Here is a 26,074-nt window from a genome sequence, read left to right as displayed (position 1 = left end):
AAAATAGGTCTAAAGCTGTACTTCTAATTTCAGATGAGTTTGTAAAAGGTATAGTTAATAAAATTATTAATGAACCGAACATTGCAACAACTCCACCAATTTTATTAGGAATAGATCTTAAAATTGCATAAAAAGGTAAGAAATACCATTCAGGAACAATATGTAAAGGTGTTTTCATTGGATTTGCTTCAACGGTCTCCCAGAGACGATTGTCTCGGATCGAGACCCGCGGTTCACTGCTTCGTTTTGGAAAACACTGTTCCCTTTACTGGGAACTCGTCTGCAGATGTCCACTGCGGATCATCCGCAGACAGACGGCCAAACAGAGCGCGTCAATCGAGTGCGCGAGGACACTCTGCGCAGTGTGTACGCGGCAGCACCACGTACGTGGTCGACGCAGCTTCCAGTTGTTGAGTTTGCGCTCAACAACGCGGTGCACGCGTCCACGGGGTTCACGCCGCTCTACTTGAACGGCTTCTGCCACCCCAGAGTGCCTCTCACTCTTCGAGGAGACACTGACTCTTCTATTCTTAGTGGGGGAGAGGCTCGGAAAGCCCTTTCCTCCCAGGTCTCGGATGTGAGACCAGTTTCGCTGCGGAAACAGGTGGAATCCTTTATGGATACGAAGCTGAACATTGTCAGCAGGGTCCGCGATGCCATGGCAGCGGTGCAAGATAAACAAAAGGAGTACTCAGACAAACAAGGAAGAGGAAACTTAAGTATATTTGAGGTTGGGGACTTAGTGTTGCTAGACACGAGGAACCTACCTCTAGACACTGTTAGCTCTGTCGGCAGCAACAAACTGAAGCACCGCTTCATCGGACCTTTTGCAGTCCTGGCCAGACATGGTGCGTCGTACACCATCGACCTTCCAAAGTCAATGACGACGCACCCGACGTTCTATGTCGGACGTCTTAAGCGGTACTTTGACCCGCAGGGGGTTGCTGACTCGCAGTCCCCCCTTGACCCAGCTCCTCGAAGCGAGGGCCGGTCACAGTCGTCGACGAGGGCGTCGGAGCAGGCACCCAAGCCTCGGTCGGGACGGCAAGGCTGCGGTCAAGACCGTACGCAGGAGGGGATCCGTACGAACGGACCCCGGCGCCATACGCCGAGTACGCTGAGTACGCCGGGTACGCACCATACGCGTACGTCTGGGAGTGTGTCGCAGGGGGCTCCGGACGTGGCAACAAAGCCTCGATCCGTCGGATCATGCGAAAGGCCTCGTCCAGATCGGACGAAGAGGCCCGGCGATCCACCCGCAGGTGCAGGCTCGCGACCTCTCGCTCCACCAGGTCCAGGCGGCCCGCAAGACGAGCGAGCTCGCCCTGATTCCCGGCCTGGGCGGCAGCATTACCGCCAGTCCCAAGGCCAAGTGCAATCTCAAGCACGAGGACACGTTGACGGAGGCGGTCAACCTCAGGGTCCTGCATCGGACCCGCAGTCGGAGCACTCGGACGAGAGTGGCTCTCGGGAGGCGCCGAGCACTCGATCTCGTACGAGGGCACCTCCGCCCCTGCTTGACCGGAATGGAGAAGTCCACTTCCACGTGGAGCGGATCCTCCAGGAGCAACGGTGTCGCGGTAAGCGACAGCTCCTCGTGAAGTGGAGGGGTTATGCCCACTCCGAGAACTCGTGGGAGCCGATTGAGCGGCTCCTGATTGACTGCCCGAAGGCTGTCGCAATCTGGGAACAGAAGCGGCGGCAGCTTCATAAGTAGTCCGGGGCTTCTTGCCCGAACGGGGTACGGACGATGAATACATACCGTACCCGCGCTCATCGTGAGCGCTAGAAGCCGCGCGCTTCAGGATGTCCCTTGGCAGCATACGCTTGCTGACCAAGTGGGCAAACCTCACACGAAGATCACGCTGGTCCAGAATGTGGGACAGCTGCTGATCTTCATGGAGTTCCCGTAACTCCGTGGGTGAGTACTTGAGAGTCTCCACCCACGCCCAGAACATGTCCTCACAAGAACTCCACGTGGGGCAGTTCTCGGGCATAACCCAGGGGTATCCCCAAACAGGATAGAGACCACCCCGGGTCTCGGGCTTCTTACGACAAGTCGTGAAGTCCTTAAGGGGAATGCGGTGTGGGGCGAGAAGCACACACCGAGCAGCCTCCAAGTTGTCGACGAACAACTGTTCTTTCTGAACAAGGGCTCGTTCATAGACGCCCCTAGAAGTGTGGCCGCCCACAAGGCCACGAGGAGCGACGAGGACCTCTAAGAAGAGGTCAGCCCCAGAGCTCTCCTCGGGAGGCCAATACCCGCTTGAGTTGATGGCATCTCCCTGGCTGACGGGTGCCGCCACCGAGCCCCCACGCACACGCTGGGCAGCTTGGAAATCCTCCTGCTGCTGGTTGAGGTCATTCGAGACCTCCCGGGGCTCAGCGATAGCACCCTCCTCCTCCTCTTCTTCCTCCTTCTCCTCCTCTTCATCCGAGGAGCCGAAGAGACTCTGATAGGAGCGTCGAGTCTCCTTCTCCTCGCGGAGTGGTGACTTAGAGGCAGTACGCTTCTTTGAGAACTTGGCGCCTTCGGCTTTAGAGGCCTTAGCACGCGCAAGACCCTCGGCAAGCGAGAGACGTTTGCGAGGATTCTCTTCCTCATCGCCACCAGCTTTGGGAGCGTCCTTAGCCTTGGCGGCCGGACTCTCACAGCGCACAGAGGTCCTAGGACTGTGATCACCTTGATCACTAGCAAGCGACTGCACGCTGTCATCTTTGTGTTCACTGGGCACTGGGCTGTGCCCTCCCCACAGAGTCCGCAGGAGCATCGTGAGTGCTCTCGGACTCGGCATCGTCCTCACTGCCCGAGTTGAACTCATGTTCCACGAACCGAGGGTTCGGACGATTGTCTGAAGATGAGGGCGACGGGCTGCGGCGCTTGCTTGCGCGCTTGTCCACAGCCGCGTTACCCGAGGAACCGATCGCCTCGGAAGGCACCTGAGTAGCCTCCTTGAGTACAGAGCCTTTGCCGTGAGGTTTAGTGCTCTTGGCTTGCGCCTTACCGGCAGCAGCCTTGGAGCGTGTCTTAGCACCGCTCTTTGCAGTGCCACGAGGCATGATAACGGTCGAAGTGGAGACCTAGACGAAGAGCGCACAGGTTGCTGCTCGAGGCTCTAACTGTGAAGTGAGCCTCCGCCGCGCTCGCGCGGCCAAGTCGATGGTTTTCGACTTTGAGAATGAGAGTTTGTGACGAACACCTCTTCATTTTGATTGGTCGGTAAACCGAACCTAAGCGGAGGAGGATGTAACGGGGTACGTAGCCCTAAGTGTACCCTGGTTACATGAAGTATGACACTTCACACTTCAGGAGTATGACACGTCACACTCCGGGATATTTGGTACAAGGTACCAAGGTCGTTCAAAGCCAACCATTGGTTAAATGACATTGCATTTCTATAGGTAACTAATAGTTTGTTTTAAACCCAAACTTAACCTACCTATAAATATACTCAGTTTACAATCTACCTTATTTAGGTCACTTCGCTCTCTTTAATTAAAGAGGGGACCTGTGAACTGCCGTTCACTGAGAGTTTGTATACTCTCGGAAGATAACTTCCTCTAGCGCAAGGTGCTGTGTGACCCCGTCACAAAGACGACTGCGTCTTGGAGCGACGAAGACGTGGAAGAGCTATTTCGTCTTCGCTACAAGGGACTGGTGAATCGTTTTAAGAATACGAGAGACACGAAGCGCATCAAGTATGCATGGGCACTTCTTGCTTCAACGCTCTCTGTAAATCAAGGGAATGTGTTCACGGATCAGCAGTGCCAAGCTAAGGTAACGTTCACTGGAGTACTAGGGATACCCAAAGCTTGCTAAACCGCTTGTATTGATACAGATGAAGAACATGAAATCGAAGTGGGCGTCGGCGCGCGAGGCAGAAGGACGCACAGGCAACGGTGGCCCAGTGAGGCACCCAAAGCAGTACACTATCATGAAAGACTACTGGGGAGATGCGACTGGGATGAACAGCCGCCCTTATTTAAGCACGGAAGATTCAGACACTATCTCGACAGTCTGTGAAGCTACAAGTGGCGACGCCTCGATGACATCGGATTCAGCCTCTTCCGAAAGGCATGAGCGTCGCACCTTGTCAGAAGCATGTTCTGCAAGCTCAAGCAAGCGTGTGAAGCGTGTGCGAACGCAGGGTGAGTGTGTCGAAGCTGGCTTGAGCGCTGTTGCCAAAGGGTTTAGTGAGGAATTGGACGCAATAGGAAAGGGGCTTGTATCCGTGAGGAGCGAAGGGAGCGAAAGCCTTACCGTTATGGTGCAGAAGCAAACGGAGCTGCTTCGGGAGCAGAGCGAGCGTGCCCATGCTCAGAACGAGCAATTACTCAAGCAACCTCAGGCTCAAAGAGAACAACTGTCCATACAAAACGGTCATATCAGTGAGTTATTAAACTTGCTTCAACGTAGTCGTTAGCTACCCTAGTTAACTATCTCACTCAAAAGCCTCTGTGAAATCCAACAACGATTCACGTTTTCTTGAACCAACTTCTCTTAGAAATCTCGCCGCTGCATCCGTTGCAGTAGAGGATGCAGAGTAGTCTTCATCGATATTGATATCACTTATCTCTTCTTCTTCAAACGATGTGCCGTCCTTGATGTCGAGTAAGATGTTGTGGAGCACCATTGTAGCGGCGATAATATCAACCGCTTTTTCAACTGCTTTCGTGTTGAGGCAGCAATTCACGGTGCGGAATCGGCCTTTCCAAAGACCAAAAGCACATTCAACCGCCATTCTTGTCCTAGAATGCAGATAGTTGTAGCGTGGCTGCTTACGTGTTAAACCAGCTCCGTCATTTTCCAGATAAGGCGTCATTATAGCTGGGCATATTGCGTAACCAGCATCCCCCAAAAAGTGTGCTCCTGCAGGAAGATATCGCTGGCTATGTTTGCCCAGTACGGATGCTCTCCACGTTTTCGGGTCGGACCACGAGCCTGGACGAGCCTCCACACTCATAAAACGCATTTGAGCACTTACAACAGCCTGTAGATTTAGTGCTGGAAACATCTTTCTGCAGTAGTACCCCTCGAAGTCGTCTGGTCGGTTAATCTCCATCAAAGAACCGTCGATAGCTCCTACTACGCCCGGTATCCCTCCTTTGGCTTTAAAGGCGCTCTCAATTCCTGTCCAGTGTTCTGGCGGACGAGGAAAATGAACGAACTTACGTAGCGACCTTCTCAAAACCCGAAGAAGAACTCCAATCACATCAATAGCCCACGACTTCGAAATTACGAATGCTGCAGTTGTTTCACGGTAGCCACCCTGCGAGCCAAAAAAATAGTGTAGGCACGCCACTTTTTCTTCGAATGAATGATCTTTGACGAAGCGGTCAAGCTCGAACTCGTGTAGCTCGCCACGCAAAACATCACTCAACCGTACAAATGAATCCTGGCCACACCTCAGATTCAGCCGAAACCACTCGTCATAGCGTGGGTCAGAAAGCATGGCGCTGAATTCGAGACCTGTCAGCGTCAGAATATTTTCGTGAGGCTTGGGAAGAGTGCATGCAGCGGCGTCAGCACACGCGGCAACAGCTCCTGCCGCTGAAGTGACCGCTGCTACGACAGTATCCGCCACGCATTCGCCCGAGTCCATGTGAGTCACTATTGCAATTCTGTACCACTAAGACGATCGTCTCCAAAGTGAGACTGGTGATTTACTCGTCTCATTTGAGCGGTTTGAAGACGATCTGCTGAGACGATCGATGCCGCGACTAGCCAATCAAATTCAAGAGATTTTGTTGACACAAAAACCAAGACGATCGTTCCCCGACCAGGCCCTTATGTGGCTAACGCAATGTCTGTAAAATTAGATAACCTGTTTAAATCGTGCTAATAGAGACCATTAGCTTCTGGAATAACTTGGAATAAGGTCAAGGAAAGAGGTACAAACCAAGAACTCGTAAAATGTTATATGCCGGGACTTAAAGGCACGAAACCAAGAACTTTCTATTACCCACTAAATACAATCATATTAGGGACGGATGCCATGTCGTGCAAATCCTTAAAGCCACCAGCAGCGGCGGCAACATTATCACCAAAGTAGCGCCCTGTATGATCAAGGGAGCACCAACACGGCTCTGAATATAGCTAGCTAGGTCATGCCAAACTCTGAAGCCCTTACACTTTAAAGCACAAGCACGGATTCATTAATCTCCGTTTTGGATGAGGCTGCATCACCTTTCCTTTTGAACCCTAGCCCTGTTTCCTGTCTTTATCCAGTTCCATATTGGAATAACGAGTATCTGGACAAGATGAACTGAATAAATGACGGATAGAGCGATATTTTAATAATACTTTACCGGTATTATTGGGATTTTCGTCAACATTTGCCATTTTTGCGGGATTGCCAAAAATTCGACATCAAGTAAACAGCGTGAACTGATCGGAGAAAATGTACTTACTTCGCTGATTTAGTGCCACATACCCCAGCGCGCTAGAAGGAGGTTCCTTGACAACAAAGCGCTCGTACGCGACGGCAAGGGACCACCTATCGCCACTGCGCGACTGAGGAGGACCAAGAGGTACAGCAAGGAGGCCGTTGGAGCTGCGGTAGTAGCCCTGTACGAAGAGCGAGACCAGAATCGACAAACGAAGGTACTGATGCAATGTCTAAGGTGATATTAATCTGCAACTGGTTTTAATGGGATAAGTACTGTCTATACATGTATATAATTGTACTGTACTTTAGAACAGGACCCTCTAGCTGCCAAGATGGAAGAGTGTTTGGCTGGGCATGCTTCTTAAGCAGTATACCCAGTCAAATACGGGTTTTCACTGTCTATAAGGATTCTATTGTCTTGGGTTTTCGCGCAAAGAGCTTGCCCAAATCTACAGGAAGTCTGTAAAGACAATTAGAACTGTCTAAACGAGTATTGGAGCTCGGGGACCTATCAGCGGGCTGGCTCAAGCACTGTTTGGAAATTTACATCGGCTCACCAGCAGTGGTTTTGCGACTTCTACGCTAATCACCCGCTGGCTTGCCTCGATGAGGCTCGACATGCGCTCATGCGTGCCCATCATCTCAGCATTTCGTCTGGAAACTTATCGAAGACGCTGGACTGACAAGAAACGTTCTTGAGAGGCGAGCGATGCACATCAAAGATCAGGATGCTTTTCAAATTGTAGACGAGCTTGATTGGGGATATTTACCTCCAGGCTCCACAACGAAGCAGCTCAGACTCCACAACGAACGCACACTCTCCCATTGGCTAAAATACGTCCGTTTCAAAAGTTGTTTTTAGGAAGATAGGAGTACGTAGCTAGGCACAACATACACGAATTCGCGCTGGAGAAGTAAGATGCCGATTGACTTATTGGGAGAGTATGGCTACAGCGATATTTCCCTTCACATTGCTTTCGCAAATGCTGATATTGCTGGGAAATTTATCAATGACTCTGCACTGAATACAAACAAGTCTGTACGGCTCGAGAACAACCAAAACTTGAAGGGGTACTTGAAGCAATGGTGAGCCAGACTCTAATGAACGCCACTCAAATGCTGCTCCGCGAAGACGAGGCCAGCGTTGTATTAGACTTGATCATTGAAGAGCCCACGTTGGTCCTCCCATTGAGCTCGGAAGGTGCTCCTCATGTTAAAGTCACTGCAGATATGCTGCGGCTTGCCCACTTTCCATCCAGTGTAAACGTATTTCCGATTCACAAGGTACGACACAACTGCGTATAAGTCCAGCACATTCATAATTAACCTCAGCGCAGAATTTAATGCAATCACTACTACGTACTCTGTCTTGACTGATGCGGTAGACCCACGAAGAATCGTCGCCTTGATGGTGCAGCGCAGGAGCAGCACACCCCATATTCCCAGCTCATAGCACTCCCAACACACTAGACTAGGTCGACTCGCCGCACTGCACGCGACTCCAGTCCGGATGCGCCAGGACACAGCGTCAGATCTTCACGAGCTCCAGCAGCACGTCCGGGCTCCAGTTGCGGCCGCTATCGGGCAGCAAGTCCTCTCCATTGACCTTCACGTCCTGCAGGTCCGTCATGGGCGGCGGCAGGACTTCTGTTCCGAAAAGGGCTGCTGCAGCTGCAACGATGCATGCTGGAACGCGTCGACAAGGTCATGTGTACGGTGGTCGGCCTTTTTGTAAATGGCAAGCAACACGTACGGACGTATTTTAGCCAATGGGAGAGTGTGCGTTCGTTGTGGAGTCTGAGCTGCTTCGTTGTGGAGTCTGGAGGTAAATATCCCTTGATTGGTGCTACAGCAGCTTAGGGTTTCTTGATGAAATGTCGCTTGACGACCGCGGGATGATAAAAAAACGTGGATATTCGTTTAAAGGGCAAAACCTAGCAATTTAGGGTGATTTCAGCGTAAGCCAAGCGTTTCTGCGCTGGGGTTTCTATGTGTGACTGACATTACAGACTATTATAACACACAATGAACATTTTGTAACGGACCGTACCGTGTTGCAGACCACAGCACAGCGGGTCCAGATGATGATAATGGAGCGCGGCAGAAGTGGCACGTGGCGTGCCAGAAGATCACCGCGTACGGGGATGTCGGGCTCTATGAGGCAGAGCATGACGCTGGAAGATGTACAAATGAAGACCGTGGCATTGAAGTACAGTGCGTGCCTGCGCATCCCGGGAGATCCAGTGCGCCAGGTGCTAAGAGGCGGTCTTCGCCGCTCACAAAAGAATATGCGCAGTAGAGAGCAAGTGGCTCTGCTCGGTGGAGAGCAAACGAATCATCTCGGTACTGCGCAAGTGTGTGTGGCCTGCTGAAGCGGGCAGTGCGCTATCGAGAGGTCGCAAGAGTTGAGGCGAGGCGGCATGTGCTGACGGGGAATCCGTCCCGTCGTGGAGTTTGTTGATTATGGCGAGGCGGCGCGTGCTGACGGGAAATTAAACCCGCCGTTGAGCTTGTTGGCGGTGGTGTGCATTGACGAAAAATCCCGTGTGCACTGCTTGAGTGCTGGGGCGCGTACAAGGGCGCGTGTGCACTGACGGGGAATCCAGCGTGCGCGTTGTCCAAGGAGGAGTCCGGGTTTAGTGTGTAAGTTGCGTTAGCAACAGCTTATTGTTGATTAATAAAGTAGGAACGGGCACAAATGGTGAATGTTTCGGCGCAGGGTCAAGTGGATCCTGTCGGCCAGTGGTGTCTATCATTTAGTAAAGCTACGAAGTCTAAGCGAAAGCGGACGCCGTACCGCAGCACTGTGGAGCAACGCCTCGCCCCACGGCCGGACGAGAAAATTGGCTCGTTACATGGTGGTCATACAGGGGCCTCACAACAACATTACGAGTGAGCAACGAGCAAAGATAACGGTTACTAGACCAATGACAATGTCCTCACCTCCAGGGGCTTCGCCGAGAGTCCCGCTAAGAGCGAGGCGAGGTTGACACGACGAAGTGCGTCAGGCAACAGTGACGATCGACGGAGTGACGCAGAGAACGAGCCGCCCACAGGCCCTGTGACCAGGCCACACAACGACGGATCGCGTACGGTAGTTGTGACGCTGGACACGGAGAAGCCAGCACCGGCGAAGGCGAGAAGCAAGCGTACGGCACACAAGGCCGCTCCGGAGCACCGTGGGGAAGAGCCGCATGGGCGTGAATAGGCGTCTCAATGGCGACGACTCGCGAAGAATTGGTGGCGACACCTCAGCTGGATGTAACGGCGATGGTCACAGCCATAAATGAGCTGAGAGCGATGGTGGCGCGACTCCAGCCTCCAACCAAAGATGATGATCGCAGTGGGCGTCATCGCGAGCAACGACGCGACGGCGATGCAGCTGTACGACGTCGCCACGGTCGGGCTGATCGACGAAGCGGGGGCGACGGCAACGGTTCGAGCAGCAACGGAAGAAGAGCAGTACGCCGTGTGCCCATGGCCATGCATCGGATCCTTCGAACGACGATGGCGGTGGCGGTGAAGGAACTGGGCATGCTAACAGTAGTGCCGACAGCGATGACGGTGAAGACGACACTGCTTCCGAGGGTTTCCCCGACAGCTCGAGGGACGAGAGCAGCTCGAACAAGGATGACGGCAGTGGGGACAGTGATGAGGAAAGTTCATCCAGCTCCGACAGTGAGTCGGACAGAATGCAACGGTAGCATGGCCGGCGAGAGCGGCGTGGACGGCAACGGCGTGATGAGCGGCGGGGACGTGACGGGCGAAGCGAGCAGCACGAGCGACGCGAGTGGCAGCCGAAGTGGAAGAGTGTAAAGGACAAGAAGCTGCCCACCTTCACTCCATCACCCAAGGTGTCGGTGTCGACCTGGAACGACAGGGTCGATCTGGCATTGCGCGGTGCCGAAGAATCTGGACGTGGTACGTGGATGGACCGAGCGCTGTACTTCATCCTGGGGAACAAGCTGATGAAGAATGCAGCACGGTGGTGGGTCGATATATGGACCGCAGGTTGACGGATCATAGACGAACGTGAAGGTACCTAAAGAAGGCGTTGTTGAGACGCTATGGCGAGCGACTTGACAAGTTGGCCGCCGAGTGGCGGGTGAGCATGAGGCGTATGATGCCCGGTGAGACGTACGCGGACTTCGCGGCGGCACTGCGCGAGGAGGTCGGCAAGAACACGGTGCGTGAGCGCGTCCTGCTCGCCCAGTTCTACCGGTGCTTGGACAGGACGACCAAGAAGCTTGTGCGGCAGCCACCAAAGCCGAAGACGCTGGAGAGGGCTGTGGCAAAGGCCACCAAGACCGACGACCCGATGGACAACGTCGCACAGGGCATGGAGAACATCGGGCACGCATGGGCAACAGTACAAAGCCCGTACCTCACCCCGATGGCGGTGACCATTAGTCAGACGATGGTCCTCCCAGGAATTGAGGGTGCTGACCTGCCGTCTGGTATCACGGCGACGAACCACACGGCGATAATGGATGGGGACGGTAGAGCTTTCGCGCTCTTTACTAACCCTCAGGGTGTGTAGAATGACTTCTCTGGTACATGGGATGTTTCACCTGGGCACGTGTGGAACGGGAAGTACTAGGTGGAGACCAAAGCTGAGTAAAAGAGAGCGGCGAGTTCCCAACAGGCCGGTGAACGGAGCAGTGCGAAGAAGTCGGAGAGGAAGTCGCGCGACACGGACGACAGCGATGACGAGTCGGACGTGAAGCCCGCATGAAAGAAGCTGAAAGCGGCTGTGAAGCAGATGCAGCCGTCGGGGCGACAGACAGAGAAGACGCAACTGGTTAAGAGCGCGAGCCCTGGCCCATACCCGTGCTGCAACTGCGGCCAGCCAGATCAGGTCGGCGGCCTGCCCGAACGAGCCGAGGTGTTATGCGTGCAAGGAGCTGGGTCTCTTCGCGAGAGCGTGTCCAAACACGGAGGCGAAGGCACGAAGCGACGAGCGCATGAAGCGAAGCCAGGCACTGACTAAGCCGGCGGAAAAGTAGTAACGAGCGCGGTGAGGGGACCACGGGGTCGGTGTAGACTGGTGACGATCCCATATGGTCGACGACGAGCAAGTGACGTCGACGGAGGACAAGAAGGACAAGACAATGGGTACGAGCACCAGCGTGGACGCCGTGATGAAGTGCATGAAAGCGGGCGCGTTGCTGAAAGACAACGAGCGCGCGCAACGCTACGTGAGTATTGTGAGGTCTGCGATGGCGTTGGAACGGTTTGTTCGTGCCACTACCGAAGTGGAGCCCAGGCAAGTGGTGGGGACCAAGGACGAAGGAATGGTGAAGCCGGCGACCGACGGAGAAACGAAAGAGCGGAGAATGACGCCGTGATCGATCCCAGAGCGACGGACGACGAGACGAGTGGAGCAGGCGGCGCCATCGCACGAGTACGGCTGGCGCACCCGAAAGGCACACAAGGACAGTAAAGCTGCTGAAGGCTAAGGGGTCCCTGGAGCGTCGACGTATCGCTGAACTAGTGATCGAAGAAGAACAGCGGCGTGTTGACGACGAGCGACGAGAAGCGCGTCGCAAGTAGCGGGAAGAGGCAATGAGACAAGCAAATCGACGTACGGCGCACCGCTCGAGGAGGCGCTGTATGCGCATTTGGTGGTGGGGAACCAGCGCGCGTGAGCCTAGTACAGCATGGCGACACGATACGGCAGCAGCCGGAAAAGGCGAATGACGTGGAGTACATCGGTGCTGACGATGGCCTTCCGACGGCCCAGATGGAGGTTGACGGTGTGTTAGGCAGTGTCAAGCTCGACAGTGGCGCTCGATACACTGTCGCTGACACTGAGTGGATGCAGTTCGGAGATCGAGTGGAGACACAGGCCCCGGCTGACTACGTGGAAGGTACTGGTGGCTTCTTGCTCGACGTGGTCGGTGTGTGGCACTTTGACTTAAACCAACGTGTTCAGCGAGAAGATCTGTGTCGACGCATGCGTTGTCGACGGCTGTACCGACTAATCTCTACTAGGTGTTGACTTCATGCGTAGCCATGATGCTACATGTACCATGGACTTCCACAGTACTGACGTCAGGTACAACGACGAAGGACGACGCGTCGTGATACCATACAAGACGTACGAAAAGACGGGTGGTGCCAAGGTCGCGGTAGTGCGTATGGCAAGAAGGGCGCAGTTGGGTGGTAGCACGGTGACCCCAGTTGAGGTGGCAGTAACCGGGGATGATGGTCTGCAAGGACCGCTCGTACCCACTCAGCACGTGGGCTGTGTGATGTTGGCGACGAAGGTCACCCGCGTGAGGAGCGGCAAAGCGTGGGTGCCGGCGATCAACTCGAGCTGTGAGCCAGCACGCCTACCAGCCAAGAAGGAGTTAGGAACACGGATTCCGTTAGACGAGAGAGTATCAGTATTGGAACTGAATGGAGAGCTGCAGCGTGAACGACTCCGCATTTGGTTGCGTGAACTGGGTGCCGTCGACGATCCCTTGGTGAGCGAAGACGACGTCAACATGGGGGAAAGGACGAGGACAGTAGGCGACTAGTGCTGCAATTACTGGGAGCATACAGGACGACGACGAAAAACACCCACGAATGTTCACCCGCCAGTACGCTCAATGACGAGCACCATATCGACATGGGTAACGCTGCACCCACAATGCTGAAGCGACGACGGATTGCACAGGCCGAAGACGAGGTAGTGGAGATCAATGTGCGCAAGATGCTTGCGGCAGATTTCATCGAGGAGGGCGAGGGTGCGCGCTTTTGTATTGACTATAGAACGCTCAATAAGGAGATCAACAAGGACGTGTATCCATTGCCGAGGATTGACGAAACTTTGGAGGCGCTTGGAGGTGCACTGCTGTTTACCACGCTCTACTTGGAGGCGGGCTACTGGCAGATACGGGTAGCTGCCAAGGACAAGGCTAAAACCGCGTTCACGACGAGCAGGGCCTGTACCAGTTCGTGCGGATGCCGTTCGGGTTGACGAATGCTCCGTTGACCTTCCAACGCATGATGAGCAGTGTATTACGTGGCCTTACATGGCTGACCTGTCTAGCCTAATCTAGTCTAAGCTAGATGATATCGTGATCTTTACCCGTGGTGGCATTGAGCGCCACGTGGTTTAATTGGCGTGCGTGCTGGAGCGTGTGGAGGCGGCGGGCCTCACGCTCAAACTGAAGAGGTGCGTGTTTGCAACTAGGAAGATCGAGTACTTGGAGCATGAGCTCAGCTCGGAGGGCGTTCGACCTTTGGAGCGTTTGGTGACGGCGGTAAAGACTTTCCACGGCCGGTTGACGATGTGGAGGCCAAGAGGTTCGCTCAGTTGGCGGGTTACTATCGACGGTCCATTGAGGGGTTTGGCTCCCATATCGCCCCGATGACGAAGTTGTTGCGCAAAGACGCACCATGGGAATGGACGCTGACGCAGAAATCGGTGTTTGGGTACGTGAAGGCGGCCCTGACGACCAAACCACTGCTCATCTTCCCTAATTTTGGATTGCCATTTCGGCTAGTGACGGACGCGAACAAAGTCGGTCTCGGTGCCTGTCTAATGCAGGACCACGGCGACGGGCTGCAGCCGGTGGCATACGCAAGTAAGGTGAACAGCGCAACGAAAGCCAATAACGGCATCACCGAGTTGGAATGTTTGGCACTTGTGTGGTCTATTAAACTGTTTAGGCTCTATTTGTACGGACGAACGTTCACGTGACCGACCACGCCGCTCTGAAGTGGTTGATGTCCAGCCGAACTTGACCGAGAAATTGCACAGATGGGCGCTGATCCTCAGAAGTTTGGTTTCGACGTGGTGTACAGACCGGGTAGCACCAACGTGATCACAGATACTCTGTCGAGAGCACCAGCGAAGGTAGCAGCGGCTGCAGGGAAACGATGGCGAGCTAGGAAACGTGTGGTGGACCACTGGACGACCGCTACTACCGAGGACGATCCGCACACGACGGCAGAAGTGAGAACGGCCAGAGCGTCGGCCTCTACGGACACGATGGACAGCATTGATGGCCCGGACAAAGTGATGGTGGTCGAGACGGCAGCCACTGCGGGCAGCGTGCCACCAGGTAAAACGTCGGATGTCGCACGTGAGTCAGGCGTGGCTATGGACGTGGTGGACAAGAGGTCGGACACGCGCGAGGCGAGCGCGACGAATGTGGTGGATGGACGAGGTGGACATTGCGGTAGATGCGACGGACGGCAGTAGAGCAAGTATTACTTCGGATGAACGGGCAGACGGAGTGCAAGCCGGTTAATGGCGCTTGATAAGGCGACCAAGCGGTATTGACGGGTGGGTCCGGATAAACAGGCGGTGGAAATGAAGACGAGCGTGGCAGATGTGCAGAAGGCGCCGGTGCCTACGATGGAAACGGCGGTGGGAACGACGGCCAGGCTAAGCTGGAGGAGGCGCGCGCAACCCACGAGGTGACAGAGGCCACGGGACCACTGACGCGTGCGACACGACGGCGACTGGAGGCGGAACGAGCAATGGCGACAGCTTCTTAAGGGCCAGGCAGTGTAGCGGTGACTGAGTACGAAGAGACCAAGGACGAGGACACCAAGGACGTGACGGAGACAAACAAGCCCACGGACGACGGTGGAACCGGCACTCTTGAGAACGGCGGCGTGTATGTCGGCTGAGCAAGGAGAACGTGCCGAGAAGCCGGGCACAGATGGCCAACAGCAGCGGTAGGTGGATTGGAAGTAGCTATGACGCTGAGCTCGATAGACGAACAAGCAAGCGAGACGACGATGGAGGCGTTGTCGTTGGCGGGACACAAGGATGGTGACGGCAAAGTGTCAGTGGCGACGCCGGAAGTGACGGACGCGCACGGTGAAGGCGAGCGACGCGTGTGGCCGATACGCGGTGACGACGGCATCGGGGTACCGATGCAAAAGACGACGTTGCAGGACACTCGTAGAGCTGGGCGTGAGCGGCGAAACGGTCCAGAGCCGATAACGCCGACAAGATGATCGTGGATGCGCAACTGCGCAGTAGACTGGTCCAACGAGCGAAGGAGGTGGGTGATTACCACATACTGAAGCCACCAGCTTGATCTTGAGGGAAGGCACTCTAGTATGAGGATCTGTCGCCATGTTAAATCTCCACATATCGAACATGTAGCAGACGACCCTCTATTCCCCTTCTAGCTCGGCTGACAAACCAAACTCAAAAAAGAGCCCGTTTTACCAGTCCCTCAGCATCCTCCTTAATCTCTTCGTGTGTGAGCTTCTCTGCTCTCGCATTCTCCTCCATCTCTACGGGATCACAATTTTCCTGCGTTGATCGTACAAGTTGCCCGAGTTGCTGGCTCACAAAATGTTTTGACCGAGGACAAATGCTTATTCCTCAGCGTTGATCACTAGGCATTTAATCATCTGTGTAGGAGTCACCGGACCAGCAGCAGTGTGGTTGAGAATCCTTACTTTAATCACATGCCTTGCTCTAATTATCTTGTCTCCCACTGCCCGTCCCAGGACTGGTTGCTCTAGAGGTTGCAGCACCACGTGGTGTCTAGCCGAACAAGTGCTTCTGCCTTAAAATTGCTAATGATCCTATGTCGGAGCCGGACCCCAGAGAACGGTATCCGCAGCCCCCCGTTGATGAGCATGCTCCTGTCGTCCTCCACTACACTCTTTGATCCGCTTGGCACGCTTCGTATTACGTTTAGACTGACCCTTTTGCTCCTCTCGATGTGAGCGAAGCAGAACGCGTTTTCCATCTTCCTTGCTTTGGGGCACTTCGAGACATAATGTGCTTCGCTATATTTGAAGCAGCCATTGTCAGGACCCTCACCCTCACTGGGTCTCGAATCTCTCGCAAAATTATCTTTGGCAACCCGAAATTTACCGGGGTTGGTCAGTTGGTCTTCGTCTTTACCACTGCGTGCATGCTGTAATCGAACATTCCTGCGCTGGTGACCATTGGCTTGCAGGCGAGTCGGCATGACAGCTTGTCTAACCTTTTTTCAGCTACTGTACTCCTGGTTTTGTTCCAACGCCATTCTCTCCACAAGATCAAACAGTTCAACTCATCTGCCGCCTTGTTCTGGTACTTGATGACCGACTTTGTGACGACATCCGGTAGGTGCGGGGCGCCCTACTCGGAATGGAAGGAGAGATGCATCTCTGCGGCAAGAGCCTCCTCCTAGCCCTTCAGTGCTTCACGCACGACTTTTCGCCACCGCTTCCGGCAGCGACTCGAGACTTATTATACTCAGTCTTCACGTTGACGGCGCCCAGCGCCCGATCCGTGCGTTGCTGGACTCCGGCGCGACGAACAACTTTGTTCGCGCCGACAGATTATCGGTGTTGCCGCCAACCACGCGCATCAGCGAAGGTCCAGGCCACATGGTCGTCAAATACGCTGACGGACAGCCGCGTCGGATGCCCCGACGCTCGGCCGCCTTCGCGTATGCATTCGACGGGTTCTCCAGCTCGGACGACTTCCTGGTGATCGAGTTGAGCGGCTCATTCGACTGCGTCTTCGGCATTCCATGGCTAGTGCGTCACCAGCCTCACATCGACTGGCTGGCCCGAACTGTTCGGCCACGCGATATCGATGTCAACGCAGTACTGGCGTACCTGAGCGGTACGCCCAACCTCTGGCCACACGTTGCTGTCATGGACCCCGACTCCATGACCACCATTGCACTTGAAGAGAGCGATGGCCCTTCATACGCAGCCAGTGCTCCAGCAACTTGTGCCGGTCCTGAGTCGGAGCCTCAGGGCGTTTCCGATGTGGTCGAGCTGAGTCTCCCATATCTTTGTGAGCAGTGGCTCCCACCTCGTGAAGCGGTTGAGCGTGAGCTCCTGCCCGCGGTTGAACAGGGGTTCCCGCGCGCAGTCGAGATGGAGCTCCCTGTACCTGTGAATATGGTAGGGCGTGGCCTCCCACGCGCGGTCAATCCTGAGCTCCCGCGCATGGTTAAGCGCGAGCTCCCTGATGTTGTGGATGTAATCGTTCTACATGATTCATGTCCCGGCGCCGATGACATACCCCGGCGCTCAACCGATCTCGCCATGATCGAGCGTGAGCTCTCATCGCCAGATGTACTCCGTCCTGTTCGTCGTCGTAGTCGCCGTAACCCCCGCCGACCCCGTTCCCCGTCGCAGGACTCCGTCCTGAGCGAGTTCGAGACTATCACAGGCCTTGCTGGACACGCCTCGAACGATCTTCCGCGTCGCCGTGAGGTTGAGGTCGCACGTCCACCGTGCGACGCCGCGGCAATCACAAAGCTCCCCGGTCTCTCTTGGAAACATTTCCTCCGCGACTTAAAGCACGGCGACGTCGAACAAGTATGCTTACTCGTAGCTAGCGACGCCGCGTTCATCGCGACTGTCCACGTCGACACCGATGCCTCAGCGCCGGACCCCCAGACGCGCCCCACGGGCGCCGAACCGAAAACAGCCCGTGAAGCGCGCTACGCTGCACAATCGTTACCGGCCCTCGAAGCTTCCGGTAACCCTGTGGCCCCTCTCGTCCGTGAATTCATCGACATCTTCCCCGACAAGGTTCCGGCGGCCCTTCCGCCGGATCGCGGAGTCCGACACGAGATCGATCTCGTGCCTGGCGCCAAGTACTGTGTCACCAGACAGTGGCCGCTTCCTCGCGACCAAGTCGAGGCGATTGATGCCTTTTTCGAAAGTCGCCGGCAAGCCGGCCACGTTCGCGAGAGCTTGTCACCCCACTCCAGTCCTACGTTCTGTGTGAAGAAAGCGACCGGGGGATAGAGGATCGTCCACGCCTTCAACAAGCTTAACGACGCCACAATCCCGGCACAAACGCCGATCCCACGAAAGAACATGATTCTTGACTCCATGTCGGGCAGCACCACGTATAGCGCGATTGATCTGATGGACGGCTTCTATCAGATCTTGATGCGCGAAGACGATGTGCCGCTGACCGCCGTCAGCACACCCAGTGGAATGCTGTGGGAATGGCTAGTCATGCCGCAGGGGCTCAAGATCGCCCCCGCCACCTTTAACCGCATGGTGTCCCACTTGCTACGTCCATATCGCGACTTCGCGCCCAGTTACTTTGACGACATCTTCATTCATAGTCATGCCGACGCCGGCATGACTGACATCGAAGTTTATCTCCAACACCTACGAACGGTGTTCGGAGTGATGCGTGAAAACAAGCTCTACGCCAACCTGAAGAAATGCATCTTCTGCGCCCCCGAGATTCCAGTCCTCGGGAGCTACGTCAGCAGGGACGGTGTCCGTGCTGACCCCGAGAAAGTGGCAGCCATCTGCGCCTGGCCATCTCCTCAAGACGCGAAACAGCTCCGACAGTGGCTCGGCCTCGCGACGTATCTCCATCACTACTCGAAGAACTTCGCGGCGATAGTTCGTCCACTGTCGCAACTACACAAGACCGACGCCACTTGGCCATGGCGTCCAGAATATCAAGCTGCCTTTGACGCGGTAAAAACGAGCTTATCCACCGCGCCCGTCCTGATGCTGCCTGACCACTTCAAGCCATTTCACGTGGTATGCGACGCCAGCGACTTTGCCATTGGTTGCGCCTTGATGCAATTCGACGCAGAAGGGCGCGAACGAGTGGTAAGCTACCAGTCGCGCCAGCTGAAACCGGCGGAACGGAATTACCTCGTACACGACAAGAAACTACTGGCCATGCGCTATGCGCTGCTCAAGTTCCGAGTTTACCTCTTGGACGAACAGACCTTCGTCGTGTACACCGACCACGCGTCGTTGCGAACCGCAACGAAGAGTCCGCATCTGTCCCAGCGCATGGCGCGCTGGCTCTCCCTTTTCTTCGAATACAACTTTGTTGTTCACTACAATCCAGGCAAGACGAACATTCTTGCCGATGCTCTCTCGCGTCGGCCAGATTACGCTTAACTTGGCCGCCACGCGATTGGGGACGAAGACGACGACGAGTGCGCCGTGTGTTCTGCTGAAGATGTCTGCAATGGAAGTCGCAGCTACCAGTTCGTTGCGCGACGCGATCTTAGCCGCGTACGCGTCGGACGCGGTGTGCTCCGAGCTGATCTCGTTCCTACAGAATCCGTCGGAGCCAGCGCGGCGCCGACTGTCCCCGCTGGCCCGATCCCGCGTGAGCCGCATCCGCTTACACGAAGGTTTGCTGACTTACAGTGTGAACAACGAAGACTCACCACGCATCGTCGTCCCGCTGGACGACGATCTTCGCGCCCGATTGATTCACGAGTTTCACGATTCTCCCAGTGGTGGCCATCTTGGACGCGAAAAGACCTTCGCGTCCCTCTCTCGCGATTACTACTGGCCGCACATGTACAAGTGGGTGCGTAAGTGGATTCGCTCATGCGAAGCGTGCCAGCGCGTGAAGCCTTCCCCGCCGAAGCAAGCACCGCTTCGACCCCTCCAGGTGGCCTCGGAGCCGTGGTCCTCCGTCAGTATGGATTTCGTTTTCGGCCTTCCCCGCGACGCCCAAGGTCACACTGGCATACTCATCTTCGTCGATCGATTCAGCAAGATGGCCCATCTTGCTCCGGTCGCGCTACGGTCACCGCCAAGCAGTCTGCGGCGACGTTTCTGGATCTTGTTTATCGCCATCACGGCTTGCCAACATCGATCGTTTCCGATCGCGATCCCCGCTTCACCTCAGCTTTCTGGTCACAGATCTTCCGGCTTGTCGGGACGCGGTTGAAGATGTCCACCGCGTCGCATCCGGAAACGGACGGCCAGACGGAGCGTGCGAACAGGGTCGTTGAGGACGTGTTGCGGAGCTTCGCCACGTCATTCACGTCCTGGAGCTCGTTTCTTCCCATGGCCGAGTTCGCGATCAACAATGCGGCTCACGCATCGACGGTACTCACTTCATTCTACGTGAACTACGGACGCCAGTCGCGCGTCCCTGCCCTCCTTGGCATGGATCGTCGGTCCCCAGTCGAATCGGACGCGGTCACGCCCGCACCAGTACCCCCACCGAACGAGACGGACGCCTCCGATGTTGCCCCATCAGCGCTTCTCCCTGACGATAGTCGTGAGCAAGCTCACGACGTCACCTCCGCGATTTTGAATGCTGTCACCACCCGGCGTGGAGCCGCATCTGCTGCGCTAAGTGTGCGCACGCGTGGTGCCACGAAGGCAACACCATCTTCACTGACCACTTGGACGTCCAGGACGCTGATTAACCCGCGTCAGCATCGCCGCGCAGTTGAGTACCATGCCGCGTCAGGCTCGGTCGCTTCACCCGAACCTCCGCCCGCAAACTTCGATCCGAACCCTGAATCGCTATCGCTACCGCGTGATGCCGCGGCCGCTCTTGCATTTGTCCAACGACGCGAGTCGGTAATTCGCTATGTGCGCGACGCCATCGCTATGGCGGTGGATCGCCAGAAGGAGAGCGCAGACAAGCGTGGTCGCAAGAATCTCGCGACGTTTGCAGTGGGCGATCGTGTTTTGCTATCCACCGACGGCATAACACCCACTTCTGTGACGAACTTGGGCGCCATCAAGCTGGCGCCGCGATATATCGGACCGTTCGAGATATTCGTATTAGGTGACGCGTATACACTTCGACTACCTACAGCACTACGCCTCCACCTACCTTCTACGTTGGTCGCCTCCGCCGCTATCACCCTTCGTCTATCCCCAGCGACGCGGATGGTTCCCCGCGTCCGGACTTCGGCGACCATCCCGAGGCTCGTCCTGACGTCGCACGCGATGGCGCAGCTCTTGATTCTCCCGCTCCAGATACTCCACACGCTGAAGCAACCGATCCAGACGCTGCGCGGTCGCAGCGTCTTCCCGCCGTCCGCGGTCCACCCTTTCCGCGTGAATGGTCCCGCTCCTCTTGTCGATAGCGTGGGTAATCTTCGTCATATCGTTGACCGTATCTTGGAACACGAGGACCCTCGTGCTGCGCCCAACCTTGCTCATACGAGTCACGGCGCTGATCGCCATGACGCTGCCATCCCTCCGCACCGGCGCTACCTCGTTCGGTGGCTCGGCCCCATGAAGGATAGCTGGGAGCCTCGCGCCATCCTTCTCGCCGACGTTCCGGACTGGGTGGCGGAGTACGAGGCTGGTCTCGTACCGGCGGCCGATCGTCACGCGGGCGCGGCCGTCCGCCGCGCCTAGCCTCGTCGAGAGCCCTCAAGTAGCGTCCTATCACACCACGCTCCACTTCGGTAATTGCAGCAGCTTCAAGAACACGACCCCATTCTGTGTCGTCGGGTCGCGAGACACCACGCTCGCGACAACGCTGACACCTATATTCTCGGTGTGCGGTACAGCACCGGCGGCCTTGGTCACTGGCCAACCTGCAAACTTGAGCGGCCAGCGCGCTGACGGCCAGCCGCGAGTGCGCCGCCTCGCGCTCGAGCACCATGCGCTCAAACGCCTCGCCTCCTTCCGTATTCCAGCGGAGCACGAACGAAGTCCTCGCTCGATCCAGGGACTGGAGTGTCACGGTGGCTGTCGCCGTGACGGGTTTGCCTCTTGTCGCGCGGAACCTCTCAAACAGCCGTCTCATCTCGTCATCACTGCGGGCGTTCACGAAGGCGCTGCAGTCGTGCAGCGCCCACCTCTCCAGCGCCTCCGCGTACGTGGTCGAGTCGTCGTCTCGCTCGCTCATCGATACCCAGTTCGTCGCGCCGTACAAAAAAGGAAAATGCTGCGGGCTTTCTCTCTGAAGTGGGGGATGGTGTGACGGGCCGATCTTCACACATCGCCATCGCATCCAATACGATGGCCAATCAGCTTGTAGAACACATCTACTGGTTGGCGTTGTCTCGGACCACGACGTTAACTTTCAATACATTACAGAGTCTAATTTGCCTGCTTCCTCACGCACAGTGTACGTAAGGTAACGGGTTGCTGAAAGCCCGTTACAGACTTAATGTTGTCTCGGAAAGTAAAGGGCTCGATGGATGCAGCTAACAGTTTGTATTTTTTTCTTTCGCCCCTCCTTTCCTGAGAAACACCCTTCCAATCCTTCTCTGCTACAAGTCATCGAAATAGTCGAACGTATTGAAGCGTCCTCTCACCCACACCATACTCAGTCAAATTGAGCTTTAATTCCCACTTAAAGAACGCAGGTATGATGGGTATCAAGCCGTTCTTCTCGGAAGTGACATTATAGGAGGACGGGATCTCATCATGATCAATGTATATGTCCCGTCAAAACCTGGAGAGCGAGTCACATTCCTGAGGACACTGAAAAATCTTCAGTTGCCACCAGGCACATTAGCTCTATGTGGCGGTGATTTAAACTGTGTGACGGACCGGCAGCTTAATAGAATTGGAGAAGGAAAGTCGGAAGAAGCGGGTTTCAAAGAGTTGATGGTTTTTATAGAACAAAGTGACCTAATGGACACCGGGTTCTGCAATTTGCCGACGAAAGTAAGCAGGAAAGACATAGTTGAATACGCGAACTTACACCACACACACAGACACAAGTCAGCCAGAGGGAAAATTGGCACATCGACACTGGACAGATGGTATATCTCTGTCAGCTCGAAGAAGCTAACCACGGGGTAGATGCCGGAGGAATCTCCGTGTGGGGCCGATCACAGGGAGGTGCTGCTGGAGCTACCATTGGGAAAGAAACGTGTCAAGAAGAGGGCAAATATATATCCCGCACCAGCTTATGTGCAGACGGCCACACGAAACCTACTCCCCACCCGGTTACAGGAATTTCAGGATCTGCTGAAGGATTAGGACCCAAGCAGCGAATAACCGAGTGGGATACACTTAAGACAAGGATCAAGAGAGATGGCCCAACTCTAGAAGACAGCAAGACGGAGAATGAACAACGGGCTCAGGCAAAAGAATGAAAAGGATTAAAAAAATAGCTTGTCCAGTGTGGATATGCACAACGAGAAAGCGACGAAACCAGAGCTGCCCTGCTCATCAAATTTAACCAAGTGCAAGAAGTGAGAAGATCCCTACGGAGAGGAATCATTGTGATTAAAAGTGTGTGGAGCTCAAAGGCATCCACACGGCATTTCTTTCGGCGCATTTGCACCAAATTCGGTGATAATACAACCCCAACTTTGGTAAGCAGAGTGCAGGGGTCACAGGTAGATCAATATGATAAATTCAACTTGCTAGCAGAGAGCTGGGAAGCGATCTTTAAAGGCAAGATCGCGGCGCCGGAAATCATATTAGCGTATGTGGACAGGTTGGCGAAGAGATGGGGGGGGGAATTTGATCTCGCAGATATTGATAACGCGATTACAGAAATGGAGGTGGAGGCTGCAATTAAAAGATGCAAACGAGGCAAGGCATGCGGGCCAGATGATTTAGGTAACGAGTGGCACAGGGACGACATGAGCAACATCGTACCGATCCTGACAAAACTCTTCAGCAACTGCATGACTGAGAGCACAATACCGGCGTCCTTTGATGCAGCGTACATCGTCAGTATTAGCAAGGGGGGAAGTTATACAAGCAACCCGCTGAACTATAGGTCCATAGCTTTGCTGAATACGGACTACACAATACTCACGAGAATAGGCACGGAGAGTACGGCGACATATCACGCAGCTAGTTCACGAAAACCAATCTGGTTTCATCCCAGGACGGACCATTCATGTAGCAATTGACTGATACGAAGCGACCAAAATTGTCTGTAGCTCAAGGGAGGGATTGAAAGAAGCCCAAGTGCTAATGCTTGACTTTGCGAAGGCACATGACTCACTGAATAGAGCCTTTTTGATTGAGGTGCTTAAAAGAAAGGGGTTTCCGCCGAAATTCTGTGCTATCGTAAAGTCAATCCACAGCAGGACAGCAGTCAAGTTCATGGCCAATGGAGAATTATCGAGATCAGTGAACGTGACAAGTGGCATCTGCCTAGACTGTCCGTTAGCTCCATTACTTTTTTTCATAGCAGTGGACTTATTGTACGATGAAATTGAAATGACGGCCACAATTCGGGGAATACGGCTAGACGAGGAGCACGAGCTGACGGTGGCAGGGCATGCAGATAATATCGCAATATATAGCAAGCACACGGATGCGGGCTGCCGCAGTGAGGGCGGTCAGACGTTTTTCGGATGTGTCAGGGCTGCTGCCCAACATCAACAAATCAGCAGCGGTAAGGCTCGCCAGGCCAGAGGACAAAGCGTCAGTGGATACTTTCTGTCTTACATCAGAAGACATGGAGGAGGAAGCACTGACTGTACCAGATACGGACGAGAAACGCTACTTGGGGCATTATGTCGGGACCCGGGATATGACGGGAACATCATGGAGGAAGGCCTTTGAGGCGATCAAGGTTAGACTGACTTTGGCTGAGGTAAAGACAAACACAGCGGAGCCGAGAGCGATGATAGCGGCGGCAATAATTGTTCCCAAGCTGATTTACATTGCACGACACGCTTGGCCTACACAGGAATTGGGTACGGAGACTGATCTGCGAATACGGATTTCGTGTGGAGCAGGAGCTTCACAGCTCTTGGAGCCCCTCCGATAGGGTGGATCAAACGAGATTTGGCAGAGCAACACACAAAGCACGGGGTCTAGGCATACCAAACATTTGGACAGAGTTGATGGCGATGAGTGGGAGAGTAGGGATTAGCAGAAGAAATACAAGTACAGCGAGTATGAGAAATATTACTCACTAATGGGCAGGAACCAGCCGCGCATCTCGCCACCTCCACCAAGGTGCCAAAGGAGGGGATCAGAGGAACTATCTGGGAAAGAGGACGGCCGTGGGCGGAGTTGTGGATAGCCAAAAAAAGGTCCGACGATTGTCAAGGCGAGAGGGAACGCAGAAGAAATATGAACCCGGCTTTGGCCTCGACACGGATTGAGAACAAGATGGACGTGCACTGGTCTGGAAATACAATGTACAGGGACATTCAGAGCAAAGATGGCGGTGTTGGTAGCGAATAGGAAGACATCTTACGGTGCATTTCAACATGATGGGATACCTGATATCGAATTGTCATCAGTGTGGTTGTGGGACGACAAAGGCAGACGGAAGACGTGAAACAACTACCGAAAGCTGATCAAGACGGGTAAGAGGAAGCACATTAAGGATTTGTGCGAGTTTAACAGAGCCAAGAATGGTATGATGACCTTCAGACCCAAGGTCTCGGTCCTTACTGATACGGGGAGACATGCGGTCCTATTCCAGGAGGTCTGTATGATCCTGATCGCCACCTACCCAGAATTGGGGGGAAGGCAGGAGGAAGCTGGTGTACTACGGGTGCATCATCTGCTAGAGGACAAACATCACATTCTTGAGGTGGATCAAGGGGATAACAACAAGATAATACACACGTGGTCGACCAGCGTAGACTCACTGGATCGGAGTGCAGAACGCTTGAGAACGAACCAGGCAGCGGCAAGGCTGTTGCATGTGGAGGTTCAGACCGTATGGGTGGTACCACATCCATGGATAGGGCGAAACCGTTGTGGGCAGGTCGACGACGATGGCGACAGCGGCGAAAAGACTATAAAAGAATTATTACGTGTGAGCGTAAGATACACAACGCAGAAATTGAAGGTGAAATGATCCAAGCTCACTGGGAAAAGAGGCATCCAGACATTGCGAGGGCGCTCAAAAAGCTTACTTGGGAGTGAATGTCAGCGATGAGGGAGACTCTGCATACCAAGTGCAGAGCGTGCGGAAACTCAAACTTCATAGACTTTAGCTATGGGCGGGATCGGAACAAGGTTTTCGCTGTTTGGGATCCATGTGCCGATATAGCGACACGGAAGGAGTTGTACATCTG

The 26,074-nt window shown here is 54.7% G+C and overlaps 4 protein-coding genes across 4 annotated transcripts; 3 read left to right on the top strand and 1 right to left on the bottom strand.

Annotated features, from left to right (window-relative positions):
• Positions 1-3,935: 3,935 nt before the first annotated feature.
• Positions 3,936-4,424, top strand: PITG_17322 (uncharacterized protein; the record flags this gene model as incomplete). The annotated part of the gene is made up of 3 exons (XM_002896781.1): positions 3,936-4,016; positions 4,134-4,226; positions 4,278-4,424. The coding sequence occupies 3 exons, from the start codon at positions 3,936-3,938 to the stop codon at positions 4,422-4,424; spliced, it is 321 nt and encodes a 106-aa protein (XP_002896827.1).
• A 3,493-nt stretch (positions 4,425-7,917) lies between these two features.
• PITG_17321 (uncharacterized protein) lies at positions 7,918-8,107 on the bottom strand (the record flags this gene model as incomplete). The annotated part of the gene is made up of 1 exon (XM_002896780.1): positions 7,918-8,107. One exon carries the CDS (start codon positions 8,017-8,019, stop codon positions 7,918-7,920), a length of 102 nt encoding a protein of 33 aa, XP_002896826.1.
• Positions 8,108-8,470: 363 nt separating this feature from the next.
• PITG_17320 (uncharacterized protein) lies at positions 8,471-8,798 on the top strand (the record flags this gene model as incomplete). Its single annotated transcript, XM_002896779.1, has 2 exons — positions 8,471-8,603; positions 8,686-8,798. 2 exons carry the CDS (start codon positions 8,471-8,473, stop codon positions 8,796-8,798), a joined length of 246 nt encoding a protein of 81 aa, XP_002896825.1.
• Positions 8,799-11,449: 2,651 nt separating this feature from the next.
• PITG_17317 (uncharacterized protein) lies at positions 11,450-12,201 on the top strand (the record flags this gene model as incomplete). Its single annotated transcript, XM_002896778.1, has 1 exon — positions 11,450-12,201. The coding sequence occupies one exon, from the start codon at positions 11,450-11,452 to the stop codon at positions 11,735-11,737; it is 288 nt and encodes a 95-aa protein (XP_002896824.1).
• Between the last annotated feature and the right edge of the window lie 13,873 nt (positions 12,202-26,074).

Source organism: Phytophthora infestans, genomic scaffold (assembly GCF_000142945.1).
Source record: "Phytophthora infestans T30-4 supercont1.53 genomic scaffold, whole genome shotgun sequence".
Lineage (NCBI taxonomy): Eukaryota > Oomycota > Peronosporomycetes > Peronosporales > Peronosporaceae > Phytophthora > Phytophthora infestans.
Note: the sequence above shows the minus strand (reverse complement) of the source record. Positions and strands in the feature narration are given on the sequence as shown.